The sequence below is a fragment of the Castor canadensis genome, chromosome 2, assembly GCF_047511655.1.
Source record: "Castor canadensis chromosome 2, mCasCan1.hap1v2, whole genome shotgun sequence".
In the NCBI taxonomy this organism is placed as follows: Eukaryota; Metazoa; Chordata; class Mammalia; order Rodentia; family Castoridae; genus Castor; species Castor canadensis.
The window spans coordinates 899,931-920,896 of NC_133387.1; the positions used below are offsets into that span (position 1 = coordinate 899,931).

The window sequence follows — 20,966 nt, forward strand, 5'->3', positions numbered from 1 at the left end:
GTGATGGTGGGGATGGTGGTGGTGGGGATGGTGACGGTGGGGATGGTGACGGTGGGGATGGTGACGGTGGGGATGGTGGTGGTGAGGATGGTGGTGGTGATGGTGGGGATGGTTACAGTGGTGATGGTGGTGGTGAGGATGGTGATGATGGTGGTGATGGTGGTGAGGATGGTGATGGTGAAGATGGTGATGGTGCGGATGGTAACACGACGTGTGTTTGTGTGTGGCTAACCTAAGCACTGCACATACACATGGTGACAAAAGCCGAGGAGTGTGAAAGCGGGCTGTGTGGTTTGCATTGTCTTTGTTAAAGCAGTTTTGTTGTGAGCTGTCTGTGTGTCATTGCTTGCTCTCTCAAGCATCTAGTGCTTTGTTTGGGAGACCCTGTGAAGACATCATTCCAGCAGGTCAGGCCTGTGCAGCTGCGTGTACAGTCATTGCAAGTTGCTCTCCTACTGCAGGCCTTACATATTTGATGTCCTGACATTTGGTGTAATTGCCCTGCTAGAGCCCACGTGGAGTGTTGAAAGCTACTTAAAATGTCATTATAAGCTGTCCAGATCTCAGAATTATATGGTACAATGGATGAAAAAAGAGCGCTCACTCTGAAGCTCTGAGCACGGGGCCTGCATCCCCCAGGGCTGGCTAGGCCTTAAAAGAAGTATTTCCTCATTTCATTTCATCCTCAAACGACTGACAGCGGGGGTCTTTGGGTTACGCAGTGTGGTTATGGGGTCATGTGGAGGTGACTTCTAGTGTGTGCCACCATGCTCGCCATATGCTGACCAGTGACCAACCTAGCATTGCCATTGTGCCCTTGGGTAGTCTTGAAACTGTTGTTTACCAGTGGTGGACAGAGAAGTTTCTTTTTCAGAGGAGGCGACCAATGGAGTCACACTTTGAATTCCATCTGAAGGTGGATGTATCTCAGAACAGTTACTGGTGAGGCTGCTGACCGTGTCTCCTTTCCCTTACCTCCATCTTTTGGAGCATGAGGTCTTGCTGGGTGGTGGTGTGGGTGGGGCATTGCTGTTCTTCCCTCTGTCTGATGAGACAAGACCAAAAGGAAGTCCAGGAAGAGCTGTGTGCTGACTATCAGAGGGCACATTTCTGAGCTGTGAAATGTTCTGACATTTCAGCAGGGGGTGAGACCCTTTCCAGATCCACGACTTTGACTTTGAGCATTGGGCACGTGGAGATGACCTACCTGCTTCAGTTCCTTTTGCTTTCCCAAAGACCCATTCAGGTGGGAATTACTGACTCATTTCACACCGATGGGACCTGAGGCTGCAGGAGGCTGGACAGGTGCCCTAGTCTCTGAGGACATGTGTGGCCGGGCTGGAGTTTGACCCAGGTCTGGTGGCCCCAGAGCACACTGCCTTACTCTGTGGTGACCCTTCCCTGGAAGATATCACCCTTACTGGTTGTGGAATATTCAGAAATCCTGGTGTGACTTCCCTGTTCAAGAGTTCCTTGTGTTCTTCCCCCGAGGACAGCACAAGACAGAGCATCATAGGGGTACTTCCGTGAGTCCTAGGGCTGCCCACACTGGCTCTGACCCTCCCACAGCCCTACAGCTTGGCCTCTGGGCCACATTACATGCAGTCCATCAGCGGCCCTGCCGCCCTGCCTTCCAAGCAGAACTGTCGTCCCTCACTTCTCCCCAGGGTCACTCCACCTGCCACACCAGCAGCCCACTGGGCTGCTCCTTCGGCTTCTCTGCTTTAACCTTGTCTCAGCCTTGCAGAGTGGCCCTTTTAAAATAGTAAGATGATGTCATACCACTTGAAACACCCCATGGCATAACACTTCCTGAGAATCAACGTCTTTTCGTGGTCCTCCTGCCACACTGTCCCACCACATCTCTCACTTCATGTCCTGCTCCTCCTTCCTCTCCAACCAACAAGCCAAGCAGTGTCTGTTCTGGGGTCTTTGCCCTTGTCACTTCTGCCCAGAGAGTGTTTCCTGGTGCCTCTACTGCACACCACCAGACAGTCTGTGTATTTATGCTTAGAATTGCTCATTTCTGTCTATTGTAATATAGATGAAAGTTTCACGAATGCAGGGACTTTGGTCACTGACTTCCATCTGCACCTTGAATGGCAGCTGTGTGTAGAAAATGTGCAGTCAGTGTGTGTGGAAGGTAGGAAGGTGGAAGGGGCAGCTTCAGTCCTTTGAGACACTGGGAGAGGGATATGTTTGAAGAGCAGCTTGAGTGAGGGATGTCCGTGTGCGGTGTATTTGAACACTCAGGACAGTGACAGAGCCTGGCCTCCCTCAAGGAAGGTGGCACAAGGGTATTGAAACAACAGCATCACTGGGGGGAAGGAGGAGAAGAATGTGCTGGAGACAGCTTAGCCTGTTTCCCAGTTTGTCTCAGAACAGTGTGCCTCAGAGCAGCATCTGGACAGCGCCGGGATGACTCCTACCCTCGTGCTTTCCTGCCCCAGCCACAACAACCCCACTGTGTTGTTACCACAAGTGCGAGCTAGAGGGAGGCTGCAGGTACACTTGAGATCTGAGAGGAGAAGATCTCTTCAGATAGGCAACGAACCCGGACATTATGGGATATTCCCAGGCTTCTGGGCTCAGGGAGATGGCAAAGGGCCTCCCCTGGCCCAAGCCAGCAGAGAAATGTCACAGCGGGAAGACGAGAATCACCTACTGGCCTGCCATTGGTGCCAGGTCTCTGGTAGCAGGGATTCTGACTTTGGGGCCACTAGCATGGGGCCCCACGCTGAGGGGCAGCCAACAGAGACCAGAAGGCAAGGCTGTGCCTAGCAAAGCCTCTGTCACTGCCTCTTAATCTCAGACGATGTCATCTTCACACTGTATTACAGATCCATGAAACTCCACTTTTGCAGCCAGGAAGTGTTTCCTTACTTTTTCTCGTTTTTCATATTTTATTAATTTTCTCCTTAAAATATGTAAATGACACCTTTGCTCATGGTAACTCAGACTTCAAAATTATATAGTAAGCTTTTTTCAGAAGATGCAATTTGGGCTTATCTATTTAAAAATCAGTAAGTTAATTGGGCCACCTTTGTGAGGGGTTAAAGATAAATAGGAAGGATGCTGTTTACCCTTGAAGAAAAGGTGAAGCTTTGCACTTTTATATTTTAAAGGTCTATAGTGAATGGAAAGGCAGTTGTCAGATATCTTTATGTCAACTCAATTGTCCATTTCCAAGGGTAAAATATATGCAGTGATTTACAAATAGATTATTTTGTAAAAGTTTGGAGGTTGTTTGCCTGAAATTCAGGAAAGAAACTTGCTTTACAAATACTATAATAAGTGACAATTTGGGTAACATGGCAGCCCAGACACTTGTCTGTTCTAAGAGAAAAGGAAACTGGCTTGAGATGTCATTCAGTCTTCTCTTAGAGTCTTTTTTGAGGCAGGCTCTTGTTACACAGTCCAGGCTGAACTTGAACTCTCTTCAGCACCCAAGTGCTGGGATTACAGGGTTGAGCCACCACTCCCAGCTCTGGCAGGGATGTAACCATTGGCCTGTTCCATAAATTCAGTTTGTATGCATTATCCACTGTTCAAATCTTTCTGTGTCTAAAACACTTTGATATGTCACATGGGAAGTATTGACTCTTCCCCCCAAATTACAGTTTTCTACCATTTCCTGCAATAATATCTCCTCTGGCCTCTGAAAACAGCGGCACCTTCCTGTCTCCCTAGTGTGGGGGGAGGGTGCTCTTCTTTTGGTGTGGTACAAAAGGATCTTCAGATTCGAAAGAGAGTGACTGCCACACGGAGAGCTTCTGATAGCTCCCTTCTGGGACCCGTGCACACATCTGAAGGAACTGACTGCCCGAGAGGTGACCTTTGGTCCAGTGGTGGAGAGGCTGATTGCTGGTCGGCTGCTGGACTGGTCAGTGCTCCACATCAAGTGTTTTCCTTTAAGAGGCCCCTGTGTCTTCTGTCTGTTTCCCTTGGATGGAATTCGTATGTTGGGTTTGGCACCCACCACAGTGCTGGGCCCAGCTGGTTCTTGTACAACAGGATGGCCCTCTGTTTTGCCTAAGGACAGCCTATCCTTGCCATTCCACCACCAGGGACAGGGTCTGGGGACAGCAATGGCCATGCAGAGGGATGCTTCTCCTGTATTTCCTTTGGCTGCACTTGCTGTCTCTGGTTTGACCTTGAGGGTGACCCCATGTCATTTATTTGGGGCTGTTTGGTGCTCAACAGAGGGAGGACGATGGCGGTATCTGGGATTTGCAGGATGCAGTGGAGGCCCTTCTGGGGGGCGGACTGTGTTGGTGGCCATCTGGGACCCTCTTCTCGAGTGCAGTTCTTGCCTCCCTCCACTCCTCCCAATTTCCATTTTCTTTGAGGCTGAGTGCTCTGGACCTGTGGCAGTGGACGCATGAGATAAGACCCTGTGCGGTGATGAGCACCAGAGAAAAAAAGGGTTTAGGTGGGAGATTGTAACACAGTGAAGATGAAAAGCCCACTCTCAGCTATTGTCCACATGTGGTTTGGGTCTGAGAAGGGTACTTCTGATTCTAAAACCACTTGAGGAGTGCGGTTTTTGAAACAGCAACAATGTCTGAGACACATCCACACCTTCAGTTCTGAACATGGCCTCTGCCTTTCCCATGAGCCACCTGTGCTGCCTGTCAGCCTGGAGGGAGCAGGGTGCTCAGGCTGCATGTGTGGGCTGTTCAAACCTCCAGCCCATCACTGCACAGAAGAGAGGCAGCTTGGGAGGAGGCTCAGCTGTACTTTGGTTCAAGTCCACTGCAACCGGTTATTTTTAAGGCAAGTGTCCATTCGGCAAACACTTGGCGAGGACTGCTGCTAGAAACTGGTGGGCTCGGTGGTCAGAACTCGTTGCTGCCCCCAGCTCTGAAAAGGCAAAGAAGGAAGTGACCACCATGTGGGTGTCTGTGTCTCAGGGCACAGCTCGGCTACTCACCTGGGAACAAAGGCGGGTGTGGGGGACCCACCCCTCCCAGTCAGAGAGGCTGCTGAATCCTGACAGGGCAGACTTGCTTTAAAGGACACCGTCCCCTGCGTCAGACTGAGCTCCATGTGAAGCTGTGTTTCAGATACATCACTGGGTGTTACTGAAACGTTCAAACTCAGCAGGCCATCGGCAGGAAGTGCCCCCGGAGGCTGACGGCATCTTTTCACTAAGGACAACCAGTCACCCTTCCTTGCAGGAGGTCAATGAGGGGCAGCTGGGCATGGCGAAGTGCTCAGAGATGGAAGCCCAACACTCTTAGACATTTCCTTGTGACAACACACGGGTCCCTAAAGACAGAGTCTCAGCTAAAAGGTAGAACTCGCTGTACCTGGTTTTTCCTTGGGCCTTGCTGCAAGGGCTTGAAATGCCCATCTTTCAAAAGTGTGAATGGTCTAAATGACCCAGAACACCATCTCCTGGCTGTTCTCTGCTGTGAACCAGGCTGGTTGACCAGACAGGTTATCCTGCTGTGTCAACACCCATCCAGAGACAAGAGGACAGGCACAGAAGGCACTGAGACACTTGGGCTCACGGCCTCCTTTGTGTGCCTAGCCTGTGTGCATTGGGCAGAGCTGTTTCCAGAGTCTAGCTAACGGTGAAAATGTCTTCCCAGCATGGCATGTGCGTTCTGTGTGCTGCAGGTTTACCAAGAAGAGCCATCTGCTTGTAACTGGTGATTTTCATGTCCAAAGCTCTCTCCTGCCTGTTGCCCACAGAAGTGTGCAGCTCTTGCTCCAAAAGAAAAGTCTAGGAAACAGAAAAAGCCCCAATCTCTTGATTTGTAGGAAGCAGAAAGTGTTTCCCATATCATCTAATCCCAAGAATTGCTCTGAGATCCACTAAGGTACAGGGACTACTCCATCCCTGTGTGCCGCCCTGCACACAGTGCTTCAGGAAGAAAAAGAATACACAGTGTTCTTCAGGAAGGTGAGTTCTGATGCTAATATGTCTTCCATAAGCTTTGGGATTGAGAGATTTTAGCATTAAACATACACAAGAAGAAAACCAGAGTCAGGCACTGGGGACTCATACCTATAATCCTAGCTACTCAGAAGGCAAAAATTGGGACAATCATGGTTCTGGGCCAGCCTAAGGGAAATGTTAGCAAGACCTTCATCTAAATGGAAAAAAAGTGGGAGTGGTTTGGCATACCTGTCATCCCAGAAGGATTGCAGTCCAGCCAGCCAGGGCAAAAAGCAAGACCCAGAGCAAAAAGTGTTGGAGGCATGGCTCAAGCTGTAGAACGCCTGCCTAGCAAGTGCGAAGCCCTGAGTTCAAACTCAATAGTATCGAGAGAGAGAGAGAGAGAGAGAGAGAGAGAGAGAGAAGAAAGCCAGGTTTTCTTCAAAGAGGAGAAACAATGTGGAAATTACATGGAATTTGTTCTTTCTTACTGTTGTTGAGGTGGAATTTGTGCATAGCAAGATGCAAAAATTGTGCGTGTACACTGGGATGAGTTTTGATACGTGTGCCCAGGAGACCAAGCCTAGCTCCACACAGTGTCCCATCACCATCCCCACCGAGCAGAAGGCCTGACCATTGCTGTGCTGAAGCTACAGAGTCCTGTGAGCTCCTGGAGACGGGCCCCTCTCACTCAGTGTAACCTCTTCAGCTGTCACATTTCTGCCTGTGACAGTCTCCTTCTTCTCCACTACTGAGTGACACCCCCAGTTTGTCCCTCCCTTTTCCTGGGGGTGGCTTTTGAGGGTTTGTTTGTTTTTTAGCTATTATGCATAGCACTGCTCAAACTCTTGTGCAAGTCTTTTGTGGACACAGGTTCCACTTTTCCAGAGCAATATCTACGGGCATGATTCCCGGATAATGAGGCACACATGTGGTTACCTTTATGCATAATTGCAGGTTTCAGTCCCAAGAGTGGTACAATTTCCTGTCCCCACCAGTCTGCAGGCCCCTGTTTCTCCACGTCCTCTCCACACTTGTTCTGCCTGTCTGCTGTGGCATTAAGAAGCCTCCTGGTGCAAACCAGCACCTGAGCACTTTTTCATGAGCTTTTCAGCCATTTGTAGTGTCATTTGTGAGTTTCTGTTCAACTCTTTGCATTTTTATTGGAGTGTTTTTCTTTCTATTATTGAATGTTATTGTAGGAGTTTTTTTTTTAATATGCCATGAGTAAAGGTGTTTGTGAGAATATTTTGCTCCATCATCATTTTTTTTAAAAGATTTGTCTTTCTCTGGGTGCCCACGTTGAACACAGCTTCCTGGACTAGTCACAGAAAAGGAGAAATGCTCCAGGTCCCATCTCCTCTGTTCTGTGTCTGCACAGTCTCAGTCTCAGATGTTTTTCAGACTTCACTGTCTGTATCTTTTAGAGAAAAAGAGAGAAAAGGAAGGTGGGCTTTCTGTTTCCCTCCAGAGCCCACCACACACCCACGCTGGGGCTATCTCCCTGTCACGTGTCTCCAGGTGCAGGTCTATGGAGCGACTTAGCGTTTGTTTCATGGGAAGGATATGAAGATGCCTTCCTCTCGCGTCTTTATCTGAAGGCTGTGTTCACTGGCTACAGACTTCTGGGTGGAACATTTTCCTTTAACGCTTCAAACATGTCACATATATGCACAATATCAAATATAAACTTAGGCATGTCAATTATGTCATTCTCATGTGATACCCATGTCATAACCGTGTCCTTTAAGAAGCCAGCACTGTCTCAGTACTGTCCCCTCATGGCAGGCCTTCTTGTGCCTATGTTTTCAGCAGACCAACTGATCACATGGCAGTGTTGGGCAGCTCTTTGTGTTTGTTCTTGGAACTCTCTGAGTGCCTCGACTTCACCACATGTGGGTTGTTGGTGGACTGTCTTAGAGGGCCCCAGTCTCTCCTTCCCCTGGGCCACAGCCTCTGCACGGCCTGTGTGACACTGACAGAGTCTGCAGGTTGCTGAGGTTTTGTGTGGTCTTCCATTCTGCTCTCCAGTAAGCGTGATTTCTGCTTCTGTCTTCAGATCCCAGCCCGCTCTTCTGCTGTCGACCTTGTGCGCTTGGTCTGCAGCATTTCCATCGGAGTCTGTTGAGGTCGCCAGACACTCCCTCATGCCCGTGTGTCTAACAGCCCTGGTGTATCCTCAGCCTCATTCTTTTTCCTGGTTTGGGTCACATTTTGGCTTCTTCTCTTGCCTGCCACTTTACGTGTGTGGGATGTGTGTCAGGTACTGGGTCAGGCCCCCTTCCTTCACCACATTCCACCAGCAGCTAAATTGCTGACGATCCTTGTAGGCTATTTGGATGATATGAGTATTTTCTATCTTAGTGGCCCTTCGTGGGATATGTCCTGTGTGTCTTCAGTGACCTGCTAAGCGAGGTCCTACCAGGTCTCTGAAGGTGGCAGTGAGGACTTGTGTCATCTCCCCACATGTGCCATCTGCCTCTGCTCTGCCACAGCAGGCACCATCACTGGCTGTCCACCCAGTAATGGCTGCACAGCTCCCTCCATGAGTATTCGGCTTGGTGGGGGTTGCCGGCCTATGCCTCACACTGTGGTCCAGAAGCTGCCCAGAGGCAAAGCCAGGCAGAAGCGGCGCCTATGTGGGTGGCTCTCTGTCTCCCGGACGAGAGGGAAACAGCTTCTCACCGTTGGTTTGCAGCCGGCGCACTGGCTGACGTGCTCAACCTCTTGCCCCTTGGCCAAATTGCTGCTGTCACTGCAGCTATAGTCACCAAGTCCTTCTTGTCTGCGGGTTTTCCACTTCCTGCTAAACCTTTCAGACACTGAAGTATGGTGATGGCCAGAGGGTTACGTGTGACTTCAGGTTCTGCTTGGCAGATATTTCTTAGATGCCACCTAGCCCTGGCATTGCTGGGGAGTTACTTGGAAAGACTGGGCTGCCTTGGTGTTCTTACAGTCAGACTGCTCTCATGTCCTCAGCATGTCTCTATGTCCCCTAGACATACTCCTTCGGAGTCTCGTGAAGGACCTGTGGAAGCAGCAGGCTGAAGGGGAGCGCCTGGGCCCTCAGCAGCTGGACCAGATGACAGACATGATTGCTGAGGCCATGCAAGGCAAGCGTCCAGAGGGAGGCCAGGACAGCCACGGGAGAGGGCCTGAGGGACAGTCACAGGAACACATGGAAGGCCTGGAGACAGCACTCCAAGGTGACCTCAGTTCCTCAGTCCTTTGCATCCGGGTGGGCACGGGGAGGGGAGAGCCTGTTTTCACCAGGCTTGAATGCATTCTTTCTGCTGGGGAGATGGGTTTGTATTAATGATTATTATCTGAACTTTTGCCTCTAAAAGCTTTCTTAGTGAGTAAACCTATCAGAGAAATGATGTTGAATGGCACACTGCTCTCTATGAAGAGGCTTAATTCCTCCATGCTGAGGTTCAGAATTAGAAGAAAAGGTGGGTGGGAGCAATGGAAAGTGTTTTTATTTGGATTGTGTGAGTTATATTGTCAGATATTTGAATAACAAAGTGAAAGGGATTTACTTGGCTTTCTGCACCCTCTGAGGCTGCTGGAGGCGGCAGACACCACCCTGCCCTGGCCTCACCCACAGTCAGCCAGGACCCCAGAGACCACTCAGGCAGGCGGCGAGCCTCCCCTGAAGCTACCAACTCAATGCCTGGCCCATAGTGGGTACACAAGAACATGCTGAAAACCTGCTGAAAGGCTCACCCCTCTCTATTGTGGGAGTTGGAACAGGCTTGCTGGAAGCAGGAAGCTTGATGTGGCTTGCAGGAGAGGACATGGTGGCCTCCACCATGGCAAGACACTGTAGTGGACGACCCCTGTGCTGGAAGGAGTCATAGGCACAGGAGGGTCTGGAGGGTCCCCACGTGTGACTTAAGGAATGTGCGTGAGTCATACACCCTCATGTGTTGTGGGCAGGGTATTCACTTAGAGAGGTCGGTCAGAGTCAGGAAACTGAGTCAGTGATGCCTCAGCTACCTGCATCCTAAGCAGTTTGGGTGAGATGCTTCACTGTTCACGCTGGTAACTATCAACTGTGGCGAAGCACAGGGGGCCTTTGTGCTGTGGCAAATGTCAAGATGACCCACAGGTCTGTGGAGCTAAGAGACGCAGTCATGAAAGCCACAAGGCCTGGGGTATAGCTGGTCAACCCCCTTCTCTCCCACAGCTGTGCTGCAGAGAAGGTTTGCTCTGGGTAGAATGCAGCCAATGCCATCACACCTCATCTCTTCCAGAAAGGTTCTGTGTAGACACCTTGTCACACATGGTGACACCTTGTGATGTCATTTTGGTGGGATGTACTTGACGCTCCTGTCTCTTACAGATCACAGAGTGCATGAGGAGGACGACCCCGTGTACGAAGAGGTAAGGCAACCATCCTTGAAAGCCTGGTTTACCCTAAACCCAGAGTCATGCTGTACTCTTTTTATTCAAGGTTCAGAAATTTATGAAGTGCAAAGTTTATTCCCTATAAAAGTCTGGGAAAAACACTTCACAATCCCCAAACAGAGAAAAGTATACAGAGCACACACAAAATTGTGTATACCTACATATGTGATGTGCTGATACCTATTTTCAGATTATAAAGTAATATTTATCCATTATATAGAAACATGAAAAATATGGTTAGTACAAAGAAAATTAATATTCTCAGAACTTCTGCACCTGGGGGACAGTGACTGTCCCCAACCTGACATGTCATGCAGCTTCCAAGGTTTACTTGGATGGGCCCTGGCCACATGGAGGATGAATTAAGGTTAAGTAAACAGGCGGTTCTCAGCACCCTGGCCACTTGTGGGGCTTGTCAACACGTGTGACCATGGCCATGGTCAGTGTGCAGCTGCACACACTGCAGAGGAGGGGACCTTCCCGTGCATATCAGCCTCCATTACCTGCGCTAGTTTGTTAGTGTTTCCTATTTAAGAACCTGTGGTCACTAAGATTCCACCTCACCCCTGTTAGAATAGCCATCATCAGCAACACCACCAACAACAGGTGTTGGCGAGGATGCGGGGAAAAAGGAACCCTCTTACACTGTTGGTGGGAATGTAAACTAGTACAACCACTCTGGAAAAAAATTTGGAGGTTACTTAAAAAGCTAGACATCGATCTACCATTTAATCCAGCAATGCCACTCTTGGGGATATACCCAAAAGACTGTGACACAGGTGACTCCAGAGGCACCTGCACACCCATGTTTATTGCGGCACTATTCACAATAGCCAAGTTATGGAAACAGCCAAGATGCCCCACCACTGACGAATGGATTAAGAAAATGCGGTATCTATACACAATGGAATTTTATGCAGCCACGAAGAAGAACGAAATGTTATCATTCGCTGGTAAATGGGTGGAATTGGAGAACATCATTCTGAGTGAGGTTAGCCTGGCCCAAAAGACCAAAAATCATATGTTCTCCCTCATATGTGGACATTAGATCAAGGCCAAACACAACAATGGGATTGGAGTTTGAGCACATGATAAAAGTAAGAGCACACAAGGGAGGGGTGAGGATAGGTAAGACACCTAAAAAATTAGCTAGCATTTGTTGCCCTTAACGCAGAGAAACTAAAGCAGATACCTTAAAAGCAACTGAGGCCAATAGGAAAAGGGGACCAGGAACTAGAGAAAAGGTTAGATCAAAAAGAATTAACCTAGAAGGTAACACACACGCACAGGAAATCAATGTGAGTCAATGCCCTGTATAGCTATCCTTATCTCAACCAGCAAAAACCCTTGTTCCTTCCTATTATTGCTTATACTCTCTGTACAACAAAATTAGAAATAAGGGCAAAATAGTTTCTGCTGGGTATTGAGGGGGGGGAGAGGGAGGGGGCGGAGTGGGTGGTAAGGGAGGGGGTGGGGGCAGGGGGGAGAAATGACCCAAGCCTTGTATGCACATATGAATAATAAAACAATAAAAATTAAAAAAAAAATAAAAAAGTGTTTAACTTAAAAAAAAAGAAACTGTGGTCATTAGTGTTGGTCTTAAGAATACAGAAAATCAGCTCATATGCAGTGACAATGGTGTTATATGATTCTATGAAACTTTTTTTGAGTGGAGAAAAAAGAATCTTTGGTGAGTTATTCTCCTGTCAGATTATCTTAGTGGTTTGCGACTTAGTGGCTCTTACAAGAAAAGAATAATACATCAGGAATTTTAAGCCCAGCAATGGTGGGACACCCACCTGAGGGGGTCAGGAGACAGTTTCTGGATTTGGGGAGAGGGGAGGAAGTGGCAGTGGCCAGGGCACAAGCTTGGGCCTGTGCTCCCCATGGTAGTAGGGCCCCTCGTCTGCCACCAGTGGAGGTACCAGACTGTTCCCCGTGGCCTTGTCACTCTCCTCATGCTGAGAATTGACTCACTTCTCTGTGGCTTGGGATACATTGTCAGGCAGTTTTTAAAAAGGTGTTTGAGTGCTGTGTGTCCTGAGCTCTTGTTCATCAGCACCTTCCTTGTTTTGCTCATTGAGACACCATCTGAGAGAGCCTTGTCCCCTTTCCTGAAAAGCCCCAGGACATGTCCTGGGCCCATTGGGTAACTTGAACACAGTACACTGTTTTCATTCAGAATCCATATTTGAGCAAATGTCCCCAATAAGTTACTATTTTGTTTAAAGCACAAGAAGAAAGGCTGCAAATGAGTTTTAGTCAAAAACAGGATGATTTTCTTTATAACCCTTTCTCAGTTTCCTAAATGAACATGTTTTGATAGAATGAGTTGTAGAGTCAATCCAGTTCTCCTGTTGTCTAGTGTAACCTTAGAGATAAGATTTCATGGATAAAGCACCCTACTGGAACCATGGGGGACTCGGGCATCATACACACCAGGGGCAACCCTGATAGGCCTCATCCTGCTGGTAAAACTCAGTTAGGCCTGAGTTCCAATCCCTGATCTGCCAATCGCTACCGCTGTGACTTTGTTGGTTTTTTTTTTCATTTTTCTTTTATTATTCATATGTGCATACAAGGCTTGGTTCATTTCTCCCCCCACCTCTGTGACTTTGTAAAAGTATTTAATATCTAACTGCTATAAGGCTCAGAATCCACAAATGAGAGGCCAGACCAGCACTTCGTCCATGGGGTAAGAATTAAGTGAGGTGGTTTGCACTAAGCAAGTGAATGTCAGACACATAGTCAGTGTTGAGGGCCATGATTACAACACCGGTTGGGTGGGGTGCTGGGCAGGTGGGCCTGAGGAACCTGCTGTCTGGGAGGTAGGATTAGATCGGACAAGTGTCACCCCAAAGTGACCAAGTGTTCCTCAGTGTCATGAGAGGGCAAGCACAGGTCCCCGTGTCATCCTTGCCCTGGGTTAACTGTTCTGCCTCAAGATTCCCATCTGTGAAACAGGATTTTGAAGGATCCCAACTCCTAGGGTTTTTATGAGGACTGAGTTTATGAATATAAAATCTGCTACTGTTTCTTTCTCTGCCTAATTATTATTGTTTTATTCATTTACTCACATGTGCATACATTGTTTGGGTCATTTCTCCTCCCGCCCCCACTGTAATTATTATTATTTATTGTTACAATCGGGTGCTCCATGCTTCTAGAGGCTTTTGCTATCACACAGGTTATTTTTTAAAAATATAGATGCCAGAGACCTACACTGAATACAAAGTCAGATTCTTCAGAAAGGTGTGTGTATGGGGGTGGATTCGGACATACAAAGCCTTCATCCTCCACTGGGTTGGCATTCCCCCCTGATGTGACTCTAAACACAGACAGACAGTAAAGGCTTTTCTTCAAGCGCTCAGACTATCACTATCCCACAGCAACATTCCTTCCGTCCTATAAGCCAACAACCGTTCTCATAGCCAGCATCTCACGGGAATTTCCTTTCTGCCAGGTCAGTCGCCTGAGTGTCCAGCTTGGGGACCTCTTGCAGGACCGCGGGTCCCCACTCTTCTCTGAAGTCCCTTTTCTGGAAAAGTCCTTCAAAACAGAGATCAAGAAGTCAGAAGAGCCCGAGTCTTCCTTGTCTTCGGAAGAGGAGACAGCTGGTGTGGAAAATGTGAGGAGCCAGACTTACTCCAAAGACCTGTCAGAGAAGAAGCTGAACTTGGACGCCAGGGCCCACAGGCTTGGGGTCGAACTCCAGAACTGGGCTCCAGGGCCTTGGCAGGAGGAGCAGGGCCCCCTGGCAGCAGCACGGGGACCCCCCGAAGGCCTGCAACTGGAAGTCAAATCTTCTGAGGAGTCGCAGCACGGGTACATTGTGACGGGGAGCAAGTGAGTAGAAGCTCCGGTTTTTATCTCCTGGTGCCCTGAGACCCTGGGGGAGGCAGGCTTCACTCAAGTGGGGAGATGCTTTTATTTTTAAATGTCTTTAACTGAGAACACTGTGCAGCGGTGCTGAGGAATCTGAGGTGTGGGAGGCAGCCCTGCCGCCAGCGCTTACCTGGGGCTTCTGAACTTGGTCCAGCTCCAGGGCAGTGCTCTGAAGTGAGTAACCAATCCACAGCGGGTAATGCGCTTCCCGCCTCTCTGCTCTTGACAGTGGGCCCGCAGGCAGGTTCTCCTGCTGCTCAGGAGGAGTGAAGTAGCAAGACCCTGCCCCGAGGATGAGGGCCAGCAAGGGCCAGGAATGCTAAGCTCTGTGCTGGCTCCCTGCTGTTAAAACTCCAAAGGCCTCCTCTCTTTCACATCAAATAGCATGAAGAGCAGGATGCGAATCTCCCTTCAGAGGAAAAATATTCCTCATGGCAGCACAGTGTTCCTTCCCCGCTCCTGCTGTGATCCGAACCTAACAAGGGAGAAACTTTAAGCCCATGTACCCAGAGAGGCACAATGGTCAGCCATCTCTCAGGCCCTGGTGCTAGTGGCTGTGCCCCTCACCAGCTTTGTGAGAAACTGCTATGTCTTCAAGTGACGTTTCAAAGCGGAGTATGTGTGTGCGAGCGTGTGTGTACAGGTGCATGTGTGCACACCTGCACAGGACACCTTCATTAGACAGAAAGCCTATGTATTGCACCTGCCCAGCTGTCTGCAGGGGAGGAGCTGCTTATTAAAACAGGCACCCATCTCCCCTAAGACTGACTCAGACCTTGGTCTGTATTCAGCTCCCAACAGACTCAGTCTGCTGCAAGTTGGGTTGTTGCCACACTGGAGATCCCAAATCTCATCAGTGAAAAATAGTTGCATGCCATAGTAGGGAAAAGTTATCTTTTGAGCTCAAACCACAGACCATTACCAAAGTCAAATTAATACTTAAGACCTTTTGAACCCTGACAATCGTACTTATGCTTTCAGATGAGCCTTGTGCAGCCACAACTTCAAGTTTATCCCCAACACTGTCCCATTTTCTCTGCAGTCCTCCTCTAGACCTTTGCTCAGACGACACGACACACCTTCTTGTCCTCATGCTCCCTGTCTTAGGACAAGCTTCTGGTGGACGTTGGGGCATCTGTCTCCTGCTGTGTGTGGGGTTGCATAGAGGTGCCTAATAAAACACTCCGTGGGGGGTTGCAGCTATGCAGGGGAGCAAAGGAGAGATGCTGATGGGTGGCTCAGGGAAGTGAACCATAGTAAGGGTGTCACTTATTATAAATTGTCAGTATCCTGAGTGCAGGGTTCTCCCTTCCCTGGGACACATTGCTGGGTGTGTGTTGTATCTTGTGTGCCATGTGTGTGTGTGTGTGTGTGTGTGTGTGAATGCCTGTACAACCTGTTCCCCACAGCAGGCCACCAGTGTCCTTAGCATCATTTTCTCTGACACAGAGGACGTGTTTCCTATGTGAGGACAGGGGCCCCCTCCAGCCACTGCCCCTCCACTGGGCAGGAGGCTCAGTTGTACCTCAAGGGACAGACAGACACCTCCATGAAAATGTTATCATTTTAGACTCGCATACGTGATAACAAGGTGTCAGCCAGGAAGGACAGATGGAGCGTTCAGTTGTCTCGCTGCATTTCAAGTGGGTGTGTGTGCTGTGTGTGTTGTGCAGGCCATTATGGGAGTAAAGGGTAGTCAGCAAGGGCATGGTCTCTGTGCAGCCCAAGCCCCTTGAGGAGCAGAGACTGTCAATCCAGACCATTTCCTTCCTGCTGGTGGCAAATTCCCAGTAGAAGACGAAGTGTTGCAGCTTTTCTCGTTATGTGTTTCTGGTTGTGTTTTGAGACCTGGTGTTCACCTGCTACAAGCAGTGGGCTTCAGAGCCCATCATGCCTTCCTGGCTGGTTCCCGGCTTCTGCCTGTCTCTCCATTTAGATGAAGGATGCTGGAGAGACACTTCAGGCCCTTCAGCCAGTCTCAGTGCTGCTGAAGGCACTGAGTTTGGAAGCCTGTGCCCTCTTGTCCACAAAGAGATGGAATTTTGTCCTTATTATCAGGTTAATTAATAATTTAGAATTCTCTGGGGCAAGACTTCGCCAGAGCTTGGCTTAAACCCAAATAGATCAGCTATCAGATTATAGGAATTGGGCACCATTCTTAAAACATAAGTCATATTGGTGAATCTGGATGTCCCATCAAAAGAAGGACATGAGTTCTAACTTGCCACTACCATGTCGCCAGTGTGCACTGTATCTTCTGGCCTTTATATAGAGGAAGAATGTGGTCAGCTCTGCTGGCCTGTTTCCCCACAGACAGGGCATCCTTTGCTGCTATCCCTTTTATAAACGAAGTGAGTTATTCAAGCCTGGATGCAGGGCAAGGCAGCATCTCAGTCCTCTGAGGATGATGTTAAAATGGTAGGCTGGTGGGAGGGATCACAGGATAGAAGTGGGCAGAGCCATTGACCACTCCCAAATCTAACACATAAGTGCTTCACTCAGCCAACAGAACCCTCTGCAGGCACATGCACCTGAGAAGGACCTTCAGAGCCAATGCGGCTGTCCAGGAAGGAATCCCAGAGTCAGGGAAACTCAGGGGTCACAGGTTTGATGTGGGGACAAAGTTGTGCTAGAGGGACCCATGATGGCTCTGGGGACAAAGCAGACTCAGCAGGCTGTGCAGTCAGGTGTGACATAGCTGCGGCAGATCATGTGGGAGGCTCCACCCCTCTGGGGAAGTGCCCAGGACCCCACCATCATCAAAACGTCTGTGTCACACGACTTTCACTTCATGATGGCCTTGTGGTGAATGAAGACAACCCCAACTTGCAGGGCAGGATCCCACACAGCCCATGATGGCAGGTCTCTGGAGAGGTCATAGTGGGGTGGAAGAAGTCTTCAGTGCTATGAGTGGATGGAATATTCTTGGTGCTGGAAGATGGAGCTTCAGTTCTTCTGACCTGGTTTTGGAACAAGTTTGACTTTTTTCTTTGTGTGTGTGTAGAACTGGGAATTGAACTCAGTGTCAGAGCTATGCCCCTAAACCTTTTGCGTTTAGGTTTTTTTGTCTTCTTCTTTCAGAGAGAGTCTCATGCTAACTTTCCCCAGGCCTGCCTCCCACTCTCCCTTCCAAGTAGCACATGGTTTGTTTTTGAGATAGAGTCTCACTGACTTTGCCCAGGCTGACCTTGAACCCAAATCCTCCTTGTTTCTGCCTCTCAAGTAGCTAGGATTACAGGCATGTGGTACCACACCCAGAATGACGGTATAGCTGCTATTGCTCTGTGGGATCTTTCCGGAAGGTGGGGTGTTCTCCACTTTGTCACCATTTATTTCTTCCATTTGCATCATGGAATGATTAATGTTTAAGAAGGTTTTAGTTTTAGCCACAGTGAGTAAAAATAATCACAGTTGCCACTAGGAAGGAGCAGGAGTAGGGAGCGAGGAGGAGGAGGAGTAAAGGGGAATAGGAAGCAGCTTTCATGTCTACAACCCTGGCTTCCTGCCTGACCTGCTGGGGCAGGGGCCGTGAAGACAGCACCAAGAGGGGGCCGTCCAGCTCCAGCACATGGGCCATGCCCCTTGTCTGTGCCCTGACAGCCTTTCTAGCCCTGGTGCCCCCACCTGTAAGACTGGACAAACGTGTGTAGTGCCTGCCGTAGTGGGCATACAGGGAAGGTGCTCAGGTGTCAAAGACAAACACAGCTCGACTTTCCCTTAAGGAAAGTGGACGCACCGCAGTTTAGCTTAGTGGGTTGTTTTGACATTCAAAGGAGGAAAGTGTGTGAAAGCACACGGAAAGATCACAGTGTGCAAAGCATGAGGCTTACTGATGGCAGAGGACACAGTTTTCACCACTGGGCTCCCACACTCATGATCTAAGGAATCTTAGAATCCTGCATCAGGCTCGGGTGTGAAGTGCTTGCCTAGCGTGCAGGAGGCCCTGGGTTCCATCCTCAGTACAGGCACACACATGCACACATGTGTACACGCACACACATGCACGCGCACACACACGCTCTCCTGTGTCATAACAAACCAAATTTTTACCTCTGAGCCCCTCATTTCAGGAACCAGTTTCACACTCCCTTCCTTGCTCCATCAGTTGGAACTTTTCATCAGTCTCTACTGAACAGCTCCTCTCTGCTGCCTGCTCTCCACTTTCTCAGCCGTCACCACAGACCTGCCATCAGGAAGTCCCTCAGAACATTCTGACTAGGGTTTGACAAACCCCACACCCTTTTGGCAACCATTGGGAAGCCTGACAACCCCCTGCCACTGGTTCCTGTGTCCCCACAGTCAGGTCTGTCTCACAGTTGGGGCGACCCTGGCGAGGAGATGCAGCTGCCAAAATTGGAGTTGATGAATCCAGCAGGGGGACCTGGTCTCTCCCCCGACCCAGGGGCCCACAGACTTCCTGAGGGCCAGCTTCTGCTCTTTCATGGGCACTGCGTTTGGTTTTTGCTCTTTATTGTGGAGGATTTCGAACTGTCACAAGAGTGAGGTGATGGCTCACACCAGCCGGGCTGAGCAAAGTGGTGTGGTCAGTGCCCCTTCATTGATACCCCTGGCTGCTGAGAAGCAAGAGCCTGTTGGGAGGTCAACAGGTGGACAGCAGGAGGCAATAGGTGTGTTGCACACCTGGCCGTTCACCCACGCCTCTCACTCTGCTCTGTAGTCAGACGGTCCCCAGTGCTGTGACCATCGGAGACTGAAATCTAAGTTAGGCAGGTCAATTATGCCTCCGGCTACTTGGCCAACGGGCTCCAGAGAGGCTCTAGAGGGCAATGCTGCTGTGGCCTTGGGAGCAGCATGGGGGCGGGCAGGCTCCCGTCCTCCTTCATCCTGCTCTGCGAGCTTTGCTGATGGGCATCCTCGAGTGTACACCGTGGTGGGAAAATGCTACAGTATGTGCTGCTGCCTGGGAGGAAGAGGGTGAGCCTGGCAGCCCAGCGTGGCAGGACGGCTCCTGGGGAAGCTGGCCTGTGCTCAGCTGTGGGAAGGGACTCGCACTCCGTTGGAGGCTTTACGTTGAGGAAGTTATTAATCGAGATCATGAGATGCTCAGCTTGTAGTGAGAGTGGGTAGGAAGGACTACCTTTCAGGGCTGCTTCTGTGGAGCGAAGCCCACTGAGATGGGGAGGAGCTGCCCAGGAGCAGGGCAGGCAGGGCAATCTGCTCTTGGGACAGAAGCAGGCTTGGAGATGCTGAGGGGAGGCTCTTCTGCCTGGAGGGACTCATTCCTTGGGATAAAGCCACTAAGCATTTTTGGAAAGTGTAGTTTTGGTAGTTGGTGCATGTGTGTTAGAGTGTGTGTGTGTGTGGTGTGTGTGTATACATGTGGTGTGTGGTCTATTATGAGATGTTTATTTGCATGTGTACATGTAAATTTACACATGTTGTTTGCATGTGTAAGTGTGTGTGCATACATGCACGTGAGTTAAAGGACTCAGTTGCAGAGACGGGTGAACGTGAAGACCAGGCTCAAATGCCCATCAGAAGGTAGCCATGAAGGAAAGAGACGGCCAGTGTCCCGCTCGTCTCATGTGGACAGGGGGCCCCAGTGCATAGGTGTGGTGAGAGGGAGGGAGGAGCTGGGGGGTAGGGGACAGGCGAGTGCAGGGCCCTTCTCTCTGGCCTGTCCTCCTCCTTGGGCACTGTTTCAGGAGAGTTGGAAGCCTGGGGGGCCCTTGTGAGTCAGCATGCACTCCATCCTCTGCCCCCTCCAGCCCTGTGAATCTCCCTTAGTTCTGTCCAGCTCAAGCCTGTCCTGTCCATGCTCATGCCCACACTGGTGACTGCCCTAGTGAGTTTGGGCAGCCCTGGCCAGGCACCTACGTGATCCATGAGGGAAGTGCTCTGTCCTGGGGCATCTCTTTGTCTCCTGGAAGGACAAAGCAGTGAGAATGAATCCTGACTATCAGGATGCCCAGGTGGTGGGTAGATCATCCCAGAGCTCACCCGGGGTTCCATGAGCCCAGCTGCCCATAGAAAATGCCACACAGGCTCCGAGAAGAAATGAGAATGACCTTTTGCCTTACTTTGTTCCCAACACTGAGACAGCTTAGGCGAACACTGGATTGTAGCCTTGGGGTAGCCCGATGCCTCCCTCGCATGCGTTCTGTGAAGATGGTAGATGTTAAGTATTTGTTAAGCTTTTGGCATTTTTAATGAGGTGAGATGATTATGATTATAGTGAGAAACACAGTCTCGTCTTGATGAGAAACACTGAGTCATCAGAACACAGCAGTTTCTCACCGCTGATTGGCTTGTGAGGTGTCATGGGGAAGAGGACGTCATCTCTCATGATGAGCTTCCAGGGAGGGGTGCCCAGGAATGCTTTAGGTCAGTTGGAGCATGTGGAGGGGTGCACACCTTGGGTTCGGGTTAGAATGTGTGGAGGGGTGTGTACACATCTGGGGAATGTGTTGGAGTGTGGAGGGGTGTGTGTACACATCTGGGGAATGTGTTGGAGTGTGGAGGGGTGTGTACACATCTGGGGAATGTGTTGGAGTGTGCAGGGGTGTGTACATCTGGGGAATGTGTTGGAGTGTGGAGGGTGTGTACACATCTGGGGAATGTGTTGGAGTGTGGAGGGGTGTGTACATCTGGGGAATGTGTTGGAGTGTGGAGGGGTGTGTACATCTGGGGAATGTGTTGGAGTGTGGAGGGGGGTGTGTACACATCTGGGGAATGTGTTGGAGTGTGGAGGGTTTGTACACATCTGGGGAATGTGTTGGAGTGTGGAGGGGTGTGTGTACATCTGGGGAATGTGTTGGAGTGT

The 20,966-nt window shown here is 49.8% G+C and overlaps 1 protein-coding gene across 3 annotated transcripts in view; it reads left to right on the forward strand.

Annotated features, from left to right (window-relative positions):
• The window catches only part of Ptprn2 (protein tyrosine phosphatase receptor type N2), a 711,256-nt gene that overhangs the window by 292,551 nt on the left and 397,739 nt on the right, over positions 1-20,966 (forward strand). For all 3 annotated transcript variants that reach the window (XM_074059905.1, XM_074059913.1, XM_074059920.1), the window contains 3 exons: positions 8,887-9,093; positions 10,233-10,273; positions 13,761-14,143. In XM_074059905.1, the coding sequence (XP_073916006.1) occupies positions 8,887-9,093; positions 10,233-10,273; positions 13,761-14,143 (631 nt within the window). The remainder of the gene's footprint in view (positions 1-8,886; positions 9,094-10,232; positions 10,274-13,760; positions 14,144-20,966) is intronic.